Below are 18,353 nucleotides of genomic sequence, written 5' to 3'. Positions count from 1 at the left end.
GTGGTTGGTACATGTGACCGGCAAAGTAAAAAAAAAAAAAGGTATTTTAGTAGAAATTTAGTAACACTTCTGAAGTCTGAATGGAGGTGGTCCACCTTTAAAATTCAGATTTTAGAAGCTTTATTTCCGTTTGTTTTGGTTCAAATTTCAAACTCTAAAATCAAAATTCAGAAGTTTTGAACTAGTTATGAAGAGATACTGGACGAAACTTCTGAAATCTGAATTTATTTTTTTTATTCTTAAAATACCTTCCTCAAAATCCTAATTTCTATCACTTATCATGTCTTTATACGAACCTTAAAATCTTTATTTTTTATTTTTCTAACTCATTTCTTTTCTCCCTCTCCTTCCTCTACAACTGTGTTGTCAAAGTCTCTCCCCTTTCTCTCGATTTGTATTTGAAAACCCTATATTTTTATATGAACCCTAAAACCCTATATTTTTCAACTAGAAAATGAATGATTATTTATTGTTTGAGTATTATCTTATTAGAATATAATTTTTCAAGAATGAATTCAAATTGAAAACAATACTTTTAAGGTGTTTGATGTGTTAGAAATCGAGATTAAATGTGTGGATGGTTTCATTATGCATAACATATCATGTTTTTCAGTTAATAATTTATTAGAATTGCAAAAGGGTATTATTATCAAAATAGTCATTATGTTTTAAAATTCTATTTGTAACCAAAAGATTTTTAAAATGATAAACAAACAACTTTTCTAGAATAAGATTTCAGATTCCAGATTCTAGATTCCAGATTTCAGAAAACAAACTTCAGACTTCAGACTCTAGACTTCAGAAGTGTTACCAAACATACCCTTAGTAAGTTATTTTAACACTCTTTTTTTATATAAGAAGTAAACTCTTAATAAAATAACAATTTTATTATGTTTAAATTGCTTGTTTACACAAAGGAAGCTCTTTCCCTCTCTAAATGTGGCTACATAAAACCTTATTGCTAACAAGGTTAATGGATAATAGAACAAAAAAGTGTGAAGTTAGGTTGAAAGAGTGTTAGGGTTCTTAGATCAAGAAGAAGAAGAAGAATTTATTGAAAGGAGGGAGACACAAATTTATTATTATTGCTTGCTTAATAATAAGATCAATCCACCTATGCATAGATGATTACTTGCCACTTTGGCTATAAATCTAAAATAGAATAATCATAATTTAATTTGACAACCTAATTAGACTTATACTAAACTCCTCATAAACTTAAAATAGAAACTCTCTAAAATAATACTAAATTGAATTATATAAAGATCCTAACATCCCCTTCCCCTTAGAAACGACTCGTCATCAAGTCAAAAAAATCCAGATAACAATATCGTCCCTAAGTTTGTTTGCACGATTATCAGTAGAAGGAATATAGACCTCTAAAATGAGTAGTTGGGGTTTATTTTCAACAGTGCTCCGTTTTGAATTATCCATCACAATTGAAAAAAAAAAAATCCTTGGCACATCAATCCACTTCCTCTATAAGGGAAAGTCATTGAATATAAGAGGAAACCCATGAAGGATTGGCCCAAGTAATGATGTTGTGGGTTCAAGAGTTATTGGTCTAATAGGAGCATGCAGAAGGGTGAGATAGTTGGAATTCACTCAAGAGGTCAACTTTACCATTGTCACAGCTACAACTTCATCCTGAAATTTTGCATAATTCAAAATTTTGTATAAGGGTGATGACACATCCCCCTTTAACATGATCGTCCATGAGAGACCAATGAAACATGACTCAAAACACACTCATCTTTACCCTCTAGCCTTATTTAATATTTAAAAAAAAAAAAAAAAAACTCCTTCATTTTCAATATCCTTACACTGTTGAGATTTTGAGCAGGATAAGACCCATCAAAGAAATCAATAAGAAAGGATTAATTTATTATACCAATAATCGTTATAATTGCAAGGAAAAATCGAGAAGAAAAATATAATTTGCAGGTACTGTGATTATGCATTTTAATCATAAATAATCTTCCCTGAAGCAATGATTTTCCATCTTGGCCAAAAAAATGTTCTCCTCACAAGACTAATAATCTCCACCCCAACCCAAACAAAAAAAATTTAATTAATTAAAAAATCTTAATAAATTAGTCTACCACGATTAACCCCACCTTCAAAACTAGATCCTCCAAACAAACACCGTTGGCACCTTCTACCACTCCCTGTATGCATGGGGGGCCAAGCTGCCATCAAAAGTTGGCTTTTTCTTTTCTTTTTTTTTGGTCTGATCTGACTGTTCTTGAAAGGATAGTATTGATCGATCAGGTCATTATGTACTGCTGCTAATTTATGTTTTTCGTGTAATAAAGACATGGTAAATGTTTTCATGAGTAAATCAAAACAAACTCCCTTTGGTCAAACAGATCCATCAATATGGGTACGTCGTCAATAGTTTGAAAACCCGAACTTCAACCATGGATTAGCTATCCATGATCTACCCATTCATCATTTGGGTCCCACTTGGGCACCCAAACAAGAACATTATTTTTTTCTGAATCCATCATCAAAATAAATCTTCTCGCCTAGGTGATTTGCAATGAAATTTAAAAATATAAACTCACCTTGTTTATAATACATCTCCATTTCTGAGATTTTCATGAGAAATTTGATCGAAACCCAAGATTATACAGAAGAGATACACAACTTTTGTTAAACACAAAAAAGACTTTCTTTTTTATCAATAAAATAAATCGATATATCCGAAATGCTGATCGTGCTCTTAACTAGAAAAATTGGGATATGCCTCTTATCTGTCAAATGACGGGTCTTTCTTAGCATGGAATGATATCTGAGAATGAAAAATCATGGAAGGGTGGACCTGCAATAAGGGCACAATTTAGAATCAGACACCATAAAAAATAATCAAAACATAAGAGTTAATCCAAAATCCATAAATTCCATATTCACTTGTAGAGCACGAGAACATTTTCCATTTCATGTACTGGGATGCAATAATTTTTAAGATAATTTTTCAACTTACATAATATTCTTCAAAATGAGAAACAAGTAAATAATTTCAGTAGTATCACCACTTGATGAAAATGAGCGTTATGCTCATCTGAGAATTTTGAATCAAAAACTAGCTCTTGAAGTAAATCAAAACCTAGCTTTTAAAATTCCAGACAATTATGACTCCACACTACATGAAGCATACCTTCTTGTTCACTTAGAATGTAAAATGGAATGTGAGCAATCATCTCAGTGCCACCCTTACTCCAGTTGACAGTACCTGGACTCTGCTTATGGCCACTTGAAGGTCCCAAAACAGACATACATATTGCTGGTTCATTCATTAATCCCAAATAATCACGAGCCCGCCTCCAGACTCTCATGTCTGCGTTTCGGGCTCGAGCTACCTGAAGAACCAATATAATTTAACTAAGTATAATTTATACACAAATGGACAAGTTTTCAGAAATTTTGAACCTTGTTGACCTTAAGTGATGGACAAACCTTAGCTAAAGATACACGTGCCCTTGGTAGTAACTCACGATGATATGTTGCAAGCTTTGCAATAGCTGTCACGACAAAACATAGAAGCCTAGCTTGGGATGATTTTCTAAAAGCTGCACCATCAGAGCCAAGAATTGACTCCTGGCTTAGACCCAGACGACTTCCCAAATAAATAAAAAAGAAAACATCAAAGCATGTCATATAATCGATATAACCAAGAAAAATTCTAAAGGTGCTAATAACATGGGCAATAGTTACACCAACCTAGATGAGAGATTCTCATATAAAAGCAATTCTAAGCTTTCAAAAAGCTCCCGAGCTGCATCTTTGTGGGATCCACCTCCACCTCCATGCTCCCCAATAGCCCAACATAACTGTAATGCCAATTCTATCTGTACAAGAAAATATACTATTTGTGGCAATAAATGTTATTGTATACGGACAACCACCTGATTGCGAGAGTCGTCTTACCTTGGCAGGGCTGTCATAAGCTTCTCCAAGTCTGTCAATGATAGGCTTCTGCAAAAGATTTTACGTAGATTGTTACTGTAATATTTATTCAAAGTACAGCCAGAGTTCATAAGAGGAAAATCTAGCACAAGTACCTTTGACAAATTAAAATCGGGTCAAAGTTAGAAATATAACTGACAAATGGATTCTAGTAACAACAATAATGAAAATATAGTGGCAGCAGATTTAAGCATTAACTCTATAGGATGATAATGGTGCTTCTCAGTCAACCTTCAGGTCAAGGTTTGATACCAGTTTATCCGAAAGGAAATACGAAAAACAGTGGTATTATGAAGACCAAAAGCCAATGCAGTCTGTTATTTCATCGAGAATTATAGCAAGACATTAAAGTGCAAATTTGTGATTCTAGTTAATAAGATGTCATATACACAACAGTTCACACTGATGTAGTATGAAACAGAATTAATAATGTCAGTTACTTGGGACAGGAAACAAAATTATAAGACAAGTGTGTTACGTAACCAAAATTAATGATTTTGTTGATTGGAGTGTATGAAAACTTGAGAGGTTTCGCTAAATTACTACCAACAAAAAAAAATGTGAGAATAAATTTGCTTCTACTCAACAAATAAGATCTATGAGGATAAATTGCCCCCTTCTTTAGCCAGAATGTCAGCCATAGAGGATTTTCAACCCATTGATTTTGGACTCTGACCTGCACTATAACTGCACTATGTTTGATCCACAACAAAGCAATGGAAAACTTTCGAGATCATGTAACAAATAATAAGTTTTCATCAAACTTGCATGGTTGCACTTTAGAAAGCATCATCCAAAATTACTCGTCCCAATCTATATGGGCCAAAGGTCCAAAACTGATTCTTAAAAATGCCCTTTAGCATATAGCATGCTATCCTTTGAAAAGTTGGAGTGACCAAGTGGGAACCATGTTACAAAGAAGACAACTCGACCAGCACAAGATAAGTTCTTAATGATGGAAATTGCCTCTATATATTTATCTCCGTGATTTTTCTCAGGAAACACCAAAGGTTAGACTTTCTTCAACATTCTAAGGGCATGTTAGAAAGACCAAAAGCAACACCTGATTAAATAAAAGAACCGAGGGAGACAATCGGCAATGGTGGTAATAGCAGGGATGCAAACCAACAGAGCATGTTCTGTCTACAATTCAGGCTCAATTTGCCACCAACTGGGCTTGAGTCTCAAGCTAGGTTCACAAAATAAACAAGCCCAAGCTGAGAATATGGTGCTCAACAGGCTCAATCTCAGATGTGTTGTGTGCATTATAGTGGGCTCCCAAACTTTGGGATCAGTGCATTACTCGACCTAAGCCAGGAAAAGCTTGAATCAATTCATCTTATTTTCACTGCTAATTAGAAGACCGCTTTGCCCTCATACAGTAAAACAATTCCTAAAACCTAATGTTCAAAACTACCATGACTATGTAGAACCTACAAATTATCTAACAATATTTCACAAAATGAACATATTAAGAAATGAAATACACATCCAGAAAGTAGCTTAGTTAACCCCTTTTTACCTGTCATAATCATATCTTAGACCCTCAGTCTACCAAAGGGAATGAAATTTCCAGCTTTACAATATTATGACCATCAGTAGTAAGTTATTGAGAAATCAGTGCTACGAGGTTAATGAAGTAATGAACAAAACAAATTAACGAATTGGTAAGCTAGAGTTTGCTAAGGAAATACCTTCAACAGTGCAATAAAATCTGGAGATCGTTGAAATGCGGCTAGCATGAATTCTAAAAGCCTCCTTCGGATCTGCAAATACACACTAAATTTTAGAAATACTAGTTTGTCTTCAGGAAGCACTATAGCCTTAAGTAACAATAAGAATTCCAACAACACACTGCAAGATTTAATAGGGGGAAGAAAAAGAATGTGAAAAAAAAAAATATTTGTCATGTCTTAGTAATTCCTCAATGCTCAACTATGGAAGTGTCCAAATTCACCTTCAGGTAGCTAGGGTGTTTTGCATCTTTGCACCACTTATTGTATTTATCTTACGAAAGCAAAATAGCAACAGTAAGGACCAGAATTTATATGGAATATTTGTTTAAACCTTGAATTCTGATAATAGTATTCACGCACCTCATAAGCAAAAATCCTGTCTGGAAATAACGTGGCATTTCTTGACATAAGTAGTGGAATTAACGCGCAAATTAGTGCTGAAATAAACATTGACTTGAATTTCAGAATTTTAACAGATTTAGATGCAAATTGAATAGGACCTTCTTTTAAACAAACAAAAAAGTATTCTGCTGAGGTAGAAGAGTGAAAAATAAAGATTTTGATGTATATATAAGAATTGAAAAGGAAAAGCTACATACAATTATTAACATCCCGCAATGCTATGGAAAAATACATGTCAAGAATCCGAGGTGCCATACGAAGTGCTTGTCTTAGCCTCTCGGACTGAGGGGTGTTAATTGCAGCTTGTAATGCTGCAGCAACCCCAGGAGAAGTCCAGTGGCGTTCCTGAAATAAGTGATAAAAATATTATAAAAATTTAAATGCAATATTCAGCTACTCATATGTCATAATAACAGGAAAAGAATCTATGCAAATGAAACATCTAAGTATAACCATATTGAAGCCTGAAACAGACATGAACCCTATTTGAAAGAACCAAACATAGTAGACAAAATAGGAAAAATAAATGTGAAAAGAAAAGAAAATGTTGAAAGAGAGCATTTCAGCTGTTTGTTCAAATTCATTAAAAACTAAAACACATTTGTTGTGGTTGCATAGCAAACTCCATATTGATGAGAGACACTGTCTTTGCAATAGATTCCATGACAATATGTTTGTATTAATTATTCTTATAAATTGTCATACCCAAATATATCTGTTTTTGTAATAAGACAAAAAAGTGTATATGGACACATGGAAAGAACCATACAGCAAGCCCGTCATTCTCATCCTTGAGAAGATCGAGAAATAGAGAATTAGCAACATCAATAGTATCATTATCTTCAGCTTCCGAGTCACCCTCCCTATCCGCTATGGTTGAACCAGTGTAAGCTTCATCCATGAGTGCAAGTAGCATCTGCAACCAGAGAAAAGAGAATCCTCAATCACACAATAAGTACCAGTTTTTTTCTCCACTCAAGCAAGTTTCAAAAGTTATAAAGATAACCTCAGGAGCCGTACTCTTCTGGATTGAAGCAATGCTACTCCCAAGGAGGGACCCAGAGCTCCGTTCCACCTTTTCCAATGCTACTACCAGTACTGGCAACAAATGAATGGAAAAATATGTCAAAATAATGTAAGCCTAACATAAGAAATCTTCACACCATAAAAAGCTAAAACAAGAATGCTCGTAAATTTTTTAATAGAAAAGAAAATTATATTAAATAAAAAGGAAGGAGATCAAGGAGACCAACTAAAATACAAGGAAATACGCAAGCTACCTATTGCCCTAACAAATATTATTTCATCTAAACAAAAGGTCCTTAAAATGCACTCCATGAAACTCCTTGAACACATTACACACAACAAACAAAAAGGAAAACCAATAAGCCTGCAGTACTAATGATAACCCCCCAAAAGGAATGTTCTTTCCCTTCGAAGACCCTGATGTTCCTTTCCTTCCACATGCCCCAACAAACAACAAAGGAGGTCAATCTCCATAGAATCCTTTAAACAATGAAGCACCTGAGCTAAGGAAGCATTAATAAAAGTGGAAAAAAGATATGAAGTGAGTCCAAATTTCCTAAGAAAAAGGACAATGAATACATAGATAGTTAATAGATTCCACTAATTTTACATAAGAAACAAAAATCAACTGAAATGATACATCTAACCATGATAGATCAGTAGTAAGGATTTTCTTTAAGGTTGTCATCCAAATGAAAAAAGCAACCTTTAGAGGGAACCTTTGGATCCCAAATGATAACTTGAAATTCCACGCCAGAAACGGACTTTGATAAATCATGGAAAGATTTGACCGAGAACATATCCGTTTCAACAACATGACCAAATTGTTTTATCCTCAATAGACAAGGCAAAAGCACAAGAGATAAGGTTGGAGAGATATGCGATGACTTGAACATCACTGTCATTGAAGTTTCTCCTTTTTCTGTGTTGAAGGTTCTCTTGGAACCAAATTCCAAGAAAGTTCATCCCCAGCACCCATAAGTTATCAAGTGGCAACCTTTTTTTCTGATGAAATGGAAAATAAACAAGGGGAACTAATGTGAAGAAATGGCTCTTTACACCAACAATCATCCCAAAATAGCACCTTATTCCCTCTACCAGCCTTCATGGCAACTATTATGCAAATTTTCAAAGAAAATGCTCAAAAGCTCTGAATCTGAACCTCAAATTTAGCAAAAGTTCATCAGCCAAAGTTAACCAAAATAAAAAAGAACTGCAATGGGTTAGGTAGCCCATTTCCATCCAAACGTAAGGTTATAACTCAAGGCGCATGTCTCAGCAAGCTGAAGCTATAGCCTCAGTATGACCTGTTGAGGTTATAGGCTTCCACCTATTAATTATTGTTCCTGCCAGTGTTCAATTATAGTTATTACTGCACAGCAGTTAAACGTGGACATCTGACTGATACCCAAGATAATATGACTCAAATCTCATTTTATTGAACCTTGTCACATGCAACTGAAGTACACCAAAAGATGGTCGGCCACAGCAGACAAGTTTTGCAGTACCAAGTGTGAATGCAGGATAAGGCAAAGACAGATAATCCATTATTCATCAGGATACACAAACTATAAATAAATAGGGACCAACCAAAGAGCAGGACTAGATTGTGTGTGTATTTGATAGATGACCAGAATGCATATAAAAACTTCCAAAGGTGGTTGAACTAGCATATTTATGACATTATCAAAGGCGAGGCAAAAGAAAACAGTTGCTAAGAAAAGAAAATAAGAGAACTCACTTGGCAGGTCCACTAGTGACGGGAATAGCGGAAGAAATGACCCAGGAGACATCATTCCAGGAAATATCTTTAGAAATAATTTCTCTAAACTGAAAAGAGAAATAGCCAAATCATGATCAGCTTATATCCATGAAACATTCTTGAAGATTAGTTAATGTATCAAGATCACCTAATATATGACTATTACAAAATCTTTTGAGACTTAACAATCAAATGATATCTGAAACAATTACAATATATAAGGTTAAGAAATATAGAAGTTATTGTGAAGAAAATGGTTAGAAATAGAAATAGCAAAGAAAGTGACTCTCTTTATCATTTTTACTTAAACCTCACATGAAATGATTTTTTAAAGTTTGTGAAATACAAAAGAAATATGATTGAGTATTGGATTGACTTATGAGTATTCTACATGTCATCAGATGAGTCATCATTGCATGATATTGAAACTCAAAGATTATGAAAAATGAGGAACAGATCATGAATCAATTCTTAACTCTACATACAGATAATAGTTATGCCAATAAAAAAATGATGGGTAAAGGATAAAGAATTTATTAGAAAAGAAGAGGGGGGCCAAGGAGGCCACCCAATTAAAATCAACCTATATTAACTTACTTCTCTCCATTCCACGCAATCAGCTTTAACAGTAATGGAAAGAACTGCAAATGCATGATGGGTATTAGGCAAGAAAAAGTCATATGCATAAAGCCAATTCAAAAAATTAAAAGCAGATTAAGTTTTGAATGACACAATAATTTATGAATGCTATAAAGTTAGCTAAATTATTTAAGACTCGAAATTCATTTAGCCAACCCCAAATCTTTGGGATAAGACTTATCAAAAAACAAAACAAAAAACCTTGGGGATTAAGGTTTTTGTCGTGGGGGTGACAGTGGCGGGGGTAAAATTAAAAATATTGACATTAAATATAACATGTATTATTTTATTAGGAAAAATCGGTTCACCATCCAATATGAATACTAAATGCCACTTTTCCACCAGCCATGTATAGTTAAAATTTGAGATTAAAAAGTAAAAAAATTAATAATAATAAAAACTTATGCTACTTACCAATTATTAGTAAATCTTAATCACAAGGCATAGCTGTCATTTGTTAGCCTGCACTTAAGATTATTAACTTCAAGTTTCTACTGTGTGCGGCCAAACAAACAATTTGCTGAAAATGTTCCTTTGAAACTGTGAATGTTAAGTTAGCAGCATTTCAGTTAATAAAAAAGGCCCACCTATAAAACCATTCTATGTTTGTTTGACCAAAAACAAAACATTTCTAGGAATCTCCCCCCTTCACATACAACAGAGTGTATGTTCTGGTTATGTAAACAGAGGTTCGTGTGTATCTATGTAGGTCTGTGTCATCCTTGCATAGGGACCACACTTATCTTTAATATTTTTCCATTTTATCAGGTGTCTCAGAAGATACTATGCATAACAGTAGCTCATACAAGCAATTTTGAACTTGTGGTTTGAAATCCCCCAAATGGTTTTGCACATAGTATATTCGAAAAATTGAACAGATCAGATGCTCCAAAATTCACGCATGACAAGAAGTGTTCTTAACTTCAGATCATACCAGTGGAAGTAAGGAAGGAAAAGAACTGATAAGTTTTGCTTTATTTGCATTCAAGAAATGGAGAGTTGCTTCTGCAACAACAGGGTCCGCAAACTCACTGCAATCGACATGAGATAAAAATTAGTGTGAACTTACCCTTGCAATTGGATTATTACCAAACATATAAGCAATAACTTTCATAACAGCTACTTTTCTCTTCAAGTAAAAATTTTGGAAAACTGAACACCGAAACAATACAAAGTCAAATTGGGTGGCAAAGAAACAGGCCAGGCCAGAAAGATTAAGGGTATGTTTGATAAGTGATAGTTGCATGTGAGAGTTGGTAACCAGCGCATGTTTGTAAATTTACGATGTTTGGAAACGCAACTTACGCGGGTTGACAACTCGCAAACTCTCAAACCACTTTGTCGTTTCTGAAGTTCCATTCACCCTTTAGGGTGAATGTTGAGAACATTTGCAACCCGCACTTTCCATCGCAGCCATCTCTCTCCTCCTTCTTCCCCAGCCATCTCTCTCCTACTTCTTCGCCTGCCACAACCACTGTGCCAGCCATCGTCTCTCTCCTGCTCCTTCCCTACCCACAACCACTGCACCAGCCATCTCTCTCTCTCTCTCTCTCTCTCTCTCTCTCTCTCTCTCTCTCTCTCTCTCTCTCTCTCTCTCTCTCTTCATTGATTTCTCTGCACATTCATGACGTCTTCTCTCTCTTTCTGCCTCATCTGTAAATTCATGGGGCCCTCTCTCTTCTAGTCTCTCTCAATCTTCTCTCTATACTTGTCTCTTTCTCTTTTGATATGGATTCTTGAACAACTCTCTCAAATTTGAACAACAATAGTGGAAGCAACAACATCTGCTCCGTCCCCAACACCGAAACTCTCTCCTCTGCTCTGAATCTCCACCCCTGACATCACCGACAATCTCCAAACCATCTTCACCAACCAAACACCAAAGTTATTTTTAACTTTCACAATAGACTTTCAAAAGTTGAACTCCCAAGAGTTCAACTCTTGAAAGTCCGACTCTCACCCTCAATCTTCGTGTTCCAAGCACACCCTAAGCAATGTTAGAAGAAGTGAAAAGCCAATAATATGTTATATACTTACATCTAAGGCACTTTTTATCAATCTTCATCTATGTTATCAATCGCATGTGCACATGCGATCGCACAATAGCATATACAGTCGCAACTCAGGAAAATCTATTTAAAAAATAGAAAAAATATGAAAAGTCGGGGGGAAAAGTGCATGCAATCGCATGTCATTGCATAATTTTGTTAGTTTATGCAGTCGCATATCGAGAAAACTTATTTTTTTAAAAATACAATAAATGAACAGAAGTACATGTGCATATGCCATTGCATACTTTTGTATGCGATCATGTGATAACCTAATATGATCAAAACTGCATATAAAAACTCCGATCTTCAACCGCTTTGTACTACATTTTCTATATGAGAAAAGATAGGTAATTGCATTCTTCTTTCAATAAACAACAATACCTTTTTTTTTTCTTTTTAGGGCGCGGGGGTGTTAGTAACTATAAAAATTAATTGACCAGCCTTCACCAACTAATTACTAACCACTAACTCACTTGCTTATCAAATATATAGACTAGAGAAAAAAAAATTAAAAACTTATTGCTAACCGAAGAAATAATGAGAGAAGGGAAGGGGGGGGGGGGGGGGGGGGGGGGGGGGGGGGTGCATAGGAGAGCACATAATGAGAAAAGATAAATGTGGATATCCTAAAAAAGACAACGGTGTGAACCACTACACAAAGCACGCTTTAAAACATCTTCATTTTTGTTAGGATATCTGTTATGTTGTTTGCCAAACGAGGAAAGGAGAGAACAAGAAGCTCTAAATCACCAAGTCCCAAACCACTATAATAATCTTGACATCACTTTTTTTAGTACGCCAAACTAAAAGCATTACAAAAGACCATCATTTCAACTAAGTTGTCCAATACCAAGCCTATGAGATATATAAGACCTTGTAGAAATGAGATACCCTGGCTTTGTTTGAGTAGCACTACTCTACAAGACCCAATCTCCCCCCTCCTTGTCTCGAAAACTTTTGCCCATATCAACAAAGTCACAAGAGAACAACCATAAAATCTACCTTAATAAAATTTATGACTAAAGGACCATTTTCTACCTCTGAAGCATGAATAGAAAGGGAGGATCAGGCCTTCGTCCTTTAGGCTCTCAAAAAGTTACTAGCTACTACAAAACATTTCTCTAAACTCCTTCGACGTAGCCATAGGAAAACCACTACCTTGATCTTGTTAATGACTCCATTTGCTCAATGGAAGGTTGTGAAAAATCCTTCCATTTCTTTCATTTCAAATGCTCCACAAAATTAACAAATAAGGTGGATAACTAAAGAATAAAACCCAATCCCTAAAAAGACGCTATCCAATGGAAGACTAATTGCATTCTTATCTATTTGTGATTACCAATCATGAGAAGTCAGAATCAATTTATTAAAAATTAATGGTGTTCTGATACTTTGTTCAACCTTAGGTCTTGTTGTTACCAATTCTCAAATACTAAACCACCATGCGGTTGAGTAATATTGTAAGTGAAACCCTTGCCATAAGTTTTGCTTGACTACTCATAAAGGTGGCAAGCGATCAGCTAAGATCAAAGTTTCAACCAGTATTTGTGACCTGGATCAAAACCGAGCCAAGTTGAAAAGGTCAGTCAAGAACCTACAACCCTAAACCACGAAGAAACAACAAATGTGACATTAACCTGAACCCAGCTTAAGAATCAAAAGTCTAGTCACCAAATACTGCAACTTATTGAAAAAGTTGCATTGAAGCATGACTTTTTTCTTTCAACACTATAAGTCGCGACTTTTATTCAATAAGTCACAAATTTTACAAATTTCTCTATTAATCGCAAACTTCACTATTAAATTACAAACTTAGTAGTTAAATAGGGAAGAATGAAAGTATGACCTTAATGCAGAGAGGAGATGATCTTGATAAACATAATGGTGACCATTTTATCAACGAAACATAAGATAATGAGGATACAAATGATAATGACAATGAATTTGATGATTTTAACCGGTTGATGAATCATAATTTGGACTATTGATTGTAATCGTTTTATATTTTAACAAGTGTTGAATGTTGTGGATTTGTGATTACATTTTTTTTGGATGTATGAATGATATTAATACGAGGTTCGGTGATTTATTGTTATAGATTAATATGGTATTGATGATATAATATGAGAACACAACTTGTACAGACAATTCTATAGCCTTAACCCTGGCACAATTTTTACCCTTTTTTTTCCGAATTTACTGAATTTTTCCCATGCTAGCTATTCCCAAACCCAACTTGGTGACAATGATCAAAAGTACCCAAGAAAATGATCAGGTGGGTTTGGGAAGGTTTTAGGATCAAATCAAGACTTTAAAGACAGTATATTGTTGATATCGGGTTTGTCTTTTAAAAGAGTTTTTTTTTTTTTTTTTTCAAGGAGTTTAAAAGAGTTTGTTTTTAAGATTTCACACGTAGATGGGAGTGGGTTTATTACATCTAAAAAAAATAGCAACAAACATCATTTAGACATATGTATTATGTCAGCATAAAAGATCAAGAAACCTTTCATAATGTAAAAAGATTACCGGCTTAAGCATGAACGGAAATACGTCCTTAGACTAGGATCAGCATCATGTAGAACCACCTCTCCAAAATCAAGAAAGAATTGAAGAATTGCCTAATAGAACCAAGAACAAAAAAGGATTAGCCCTTTAAAAGATAAATTACCATACTTAGCACAAAAAGTTCCAAAAGATAACAAAGCAATTTAAACAATGGAAAATTACTTAACGAACTCTAACGGCGTGATTTCTTTCCAATACCTCCTACTTTTTGGGTGGTATCTTGACAGTCCAGTTAGTAAACAATTTTTTCATTCTTAATGCCCCCTAACCCCGCTTTCAATCATTGAGATGAATAATTCAAACTCTTGAGATCAATAATTCAAATCATCGGGATTTTCCCAAATTGTCAAGATGGACATTTTACAACCATTGAGATCAATGATTATAAATTGTTGATCTCAACATTTGGAAATGAATTGTCAATATCAACTATTTGAATTGTTGATCTTGATAATTTGAAACTCAATCTCGACAGTTTGAGTTTGCAGTTTTATTGGGGTGGGGGGCATTGAGAAAGAAAGATTTGACTAATTGGGTTGTTAAGATACCGTCCAAAAACTTAGGATGCATTTAGAAACATGTATATGGTGCATTTTTTAGGCAGTCAGACATATGAAACCTCTTGGAAGTATAGGTGTCAAGGGAGTTTATCTTGCTTTAATACTTAAGTGGAACAAGGGCCACATTCCATAATTGAAGAAATTTGTGATGGAATCACCCATCAAAATTTGGACTTCATGCCAAAGAAACAAATCTTTATTCAAATTTGATAAAGAAAACATTAAATTAAATGTATGTAGTTCTCTCCTTTATTACCCATCTTTATATCTACTTCGGATCTTCATAGAATTCATTTAAAAAAAATTATAATAACTAGTTTTCTAAACCATCTCTACCACATAAGCATGAATTTTAATCAAAATAAACAAACAAAGCAAAATCTAGAACTAATATAGAAAACATTATGCACCTGTGTATAACCCAGAACATGTAGACTTTTACTTTGTGCCACTCATCTATGCTTTATCAATTCCAACTATTGCAATGAGCTTGATTCCATTAAAATTGATCATTAGAATCCTTTATGTGCATTAAAATCCCACTAAGTTACACTAATCCTTTGGGAGAAATGATAAAATATCAACCCCTATGAGCTCCTTTGACAGGAAAGTTTCTCGAAGGCTTATTGTTTGAGAAACTCTTTCGATGCTTTCTTATGCCAGGCATTCATCCCAATCTGGTTTTTTAGTTCCACTATCAACAATGACACTGCATAGTTTTACTCTCCTCTTAATTTTAATTTGAAAAATGATGGACCAATTCCAGTAATTAACTTGTTTTTCTTCTTATACTAGCCGGAATTCTAGAGAGGTTCAATTATCTCTCAATTCTAAAGCATAATCACACTAAAAACACATCAAATTCAACTTAGAGACAACAAATTGAACCAACAGATTGAGAAAATGAAACCTTACCAGCAAGAGAATGCCATTAGAGGTCTGCGACTGAGACAAGGTCGCCACCGAGCGTTGAAAGATTTTGCTCATTTGTGGATAAACCCTAGCTATCAAATCCTCAGATTTCTCAGACTTACAAATCTCATAGAGCTTTTTCACCTAAGAAAAAAAGAATCACAGAGCCAAATCGATTATGAAAAAAAAAAAGCTAAAAAGAGATTGTGAGAGAAAGAGATGAAACAAACAGATTGAAGGAGAGATGGATCCGAAGCAGGGTCGTTTGCAGAAGAAGAGTCTCTGGCACCAACAGATAACGATCTCAGATGAAAATCCCAATCTCTGTCTCGATCCACTGTTTGTTTCTCCATTTTTTTATATGAAACAAAGATTCAATTGTTTCTCTGCTTTTCGGAAATGAATCGAATTCATGAAAAAAACAATGATTTGTGAAAGTTCGATATGTAGGGAGGTTTGTGCAATTGTCTTCTTCTGGTTTTTCAGGAGCTTTAAAAACAAAATTTTAACGAAGCGTCGCCGTGGCGGGTTATGACTGATGAGCTTGCCATCACTTGATCCTAGCCGCCCAATTTGGATACAATTTATTATTTAGTAATTCAGATTTTTTATTTGTTAATGTCCACCAAAGAAATTAAGAATCCTACATAATCAATTTTTCTCTTTTTCTCTTGATTAGATGATATCAACTTCATCAAAGAACTCACATTAAGTTTGATGATTGTTGAATTACAAATATTTTTCTTATGTAGCCCTGAGGGGTTGGCTCAATGGCAACTTCGGACCGATTAGCAGTTAATGCTCATAGGTCATGAGTTTCATACCCAATATGAGCATTAATTCCTAGGGGTCATCTGCGTGAGCGCACCCTCACTCGATGTGTGCGATGTGATGGTATTGCACTAGTCCTTAGACAAGACCATGGTCTATGAACTGGACAAAACCTAAATACGAGTTTGGTCCGTTGTCTACACAGATACCCAATTATCAAAAATATATATATATATATATATATATATATATATATATATATATATATATATATATATCTTATTTGCCTTGTATGGACATTCTAATTTGCATGAGCCCATCAAAAAAGTTCCAAATTTTCAAAATCTCAAGTTTGATTTTAATTAGAAAATCTAAAATCCTCCAATAAGCCCACAATTCACAATAATTGTCACTTAACATCTTTTTCATGCATATGCATCATTTCGTACTCAAATCTTGTCACTAACCTATTTCTCTAAACCCATAACCCGACTCAATTCCATACCCACTTCTCTAACCTAAAACCTAAGTCACAACTTAAGTCCAAACTCATTTTAATTTTAGACCCATGATCTATCCTAGTCCAAACCCACCTTCAAAGCATATTTCAAGTATCCAAATAAAACTCAAGTCCACAACCCAAATCCATAACTTAATCCAATATTAAGCCCATTTCACATCCATGCCAACACTAAAAGCTCATGGCCCATGAGTATATGTTGGTCTTTAATAAGCTCCAACACCCAAAAAGATCTTCACTCATGGCCAATTTTTCAAGCTCATTGGAAGGTAGACTCCCTTGAGAAATTTTAAGAATGACCTCTTCAAAAAGTAAAATCAACCCAAAGGTGTTTTGATCTTTGGTAAAAAATTTCTAAAGATGAGAGAAGTTCTAACTCTACCCCAATTTTTAAAGTTGGGGTATTGATATGATCTTGTTCATTGTAGTTTAGATTTTCACCCTGAAGTTCACACTTTTTTACCTTCTTATTTGAACTTTTTGAAACTTGTTTGTTGGGACCTTTAAATGATCTTGTAAGGGCATGAATTCAAGAGGTCGTTATTGATACCCTAGACAATATTAGGCTTGATCGATTCGTCATGCAATTACTTTTAAGGAATTTCGGGATCCATCTTTCAAGGATTTTGTTTATGGACTGTTTACCACCTAATCAGCTTGATTTAGAGGGTCATGATACATCCAAGTCAACAATCCACGTTGAAGAAATCAGGGCCACTCATTAGAGATTGTAACCATCACCACCATGCATTTCTTCATATTGGTAAAGGATTAGTTACAAAATGTGGTGAAGAATACTCTTAAATACGCCAATAAAACCAATGACTTCAAAAAACTTGAAAATGACTTCTTCTTCTTTCTCAAATTTTTTATGTCGGAATGGAATCTTCAAAACTCGATTGAGATTTTGGAAATCCAATTTTTTTAACGAAAAACAGTAAATTCAAATGATTAGAGTCGCTTCAACCTTTCAATCTTGAGAAATGTGAGGAGTGGGGTTCAGGACTGATTAGAAAGAACTTTTTTACTAAATGGACTAGTAAGAGAAGTCCTAAAGCTTAGGGACTAATTAGAAAGAAATCCCTCCACTTGCTCCTTTAAGTTATTTTCCAAAAAAAATAATTTGAATCATTTTTAAAGTAGAGAACTGCTATTGGTGCCCCCAACCTTTATTACACCCCAAGTAAAAATTAAAAATAAGCAAATTATTGAGAATAAGTAAAAGTTGGGGTGGCAATAGAAGCTCTTTCTCTCTTTTTGTTAGATTTCTATTTTATACGTTTAGGATTTTATATGAGTCTAACACAAATTGTAAACAATGTCTGAAATAGTTTGAACGAGTGTTATAATGTTTTGTAACGTTGAGATTATAATTTGAGCCGAACCTTTGCACTGTTTTAATCTTTAATTGGGGTGTGATAAATAATTTAAGAAATTGGG

The 18,353-nt window shown here is 34.5% G+C and overlaps 1 protein-coding gene across 2 annotated transcripts; it reads right to left on the bottom strand.

Moving 5' to 3' along the window:
* Window positions 1-1,792: 1,792 nt before the first annotated feature.
* Window positions 1,793-16,155, bottom strand: LOC147391998 (AP-5 complex subunit zeta-1). 2 transcript variants are annotated; one of them, XM_086458635.1, is made up of 16 exons: window positions 15,853-16,152; window positions 15,626-15,766; window positions 14,112-14,203; window positions 10,469-10,565; window positions 9,493-9,536; window positions 8,875-8,963; window positions 7,114-7,205; window positions 6,877-7,023; window positions 6,305-6,452; window positions 6,066-6,142; window positions 5,664-5,735; window positions 3,931-3,978; window positions 3,724-3,851; window positions 3,460-3,619; window positions 3,161-3,362; window positions 1,793-2,824 (listed from the first exon to the last, which is right to left on the bottom strand). In XM_086458635.1, the coding sequence occupies exons 1-16, from the start codon at window positions 15,973-15,975 to the stop codon at window positions 2,778-2,780; spliced, it is 1,707 nt and encodes a 568-aa protein (XP_086314761.1). In that variant the 5' UTR covers window positions 15,976-16,152; the 3' UTR covers window positions 1,793-2,777. The 2 variants fall into 2 exon arrangements, with proteins under 2 accessions (XP_086314761.1, XP_086314762.1); XM_086458636.1 differs by lacking the exons at window positions 9,493-9,536; window positions 10,469-10,565 and having other exon boundaries at window positions 15,853-16,155.
* Between the last annotated feature and the right edge of the window lie 2,198 nt (window positions 16,156-18,353).

This window comes from Akebia trifoliata, chromosome 11 (genome assembly GCF_017979445.1).
Source record: "Akebia trifoliata isolate Shusen 1 chromosome 11, ASM1797944v1, whole genome shotgun sequence".
Classification (NCBI taxonomy): domain Eukaryota; kingdom Viridiplantae; phylum Streptophyta; class Magnoliopsida; order Ranunculales; family Lardizabalaceae; genus Akebia; species Akebia trifoliata.
Note: the sequence above shows the minus strand (reverse complement) of the source record. Positions and strands in the feature narration are given on the sequence as shown.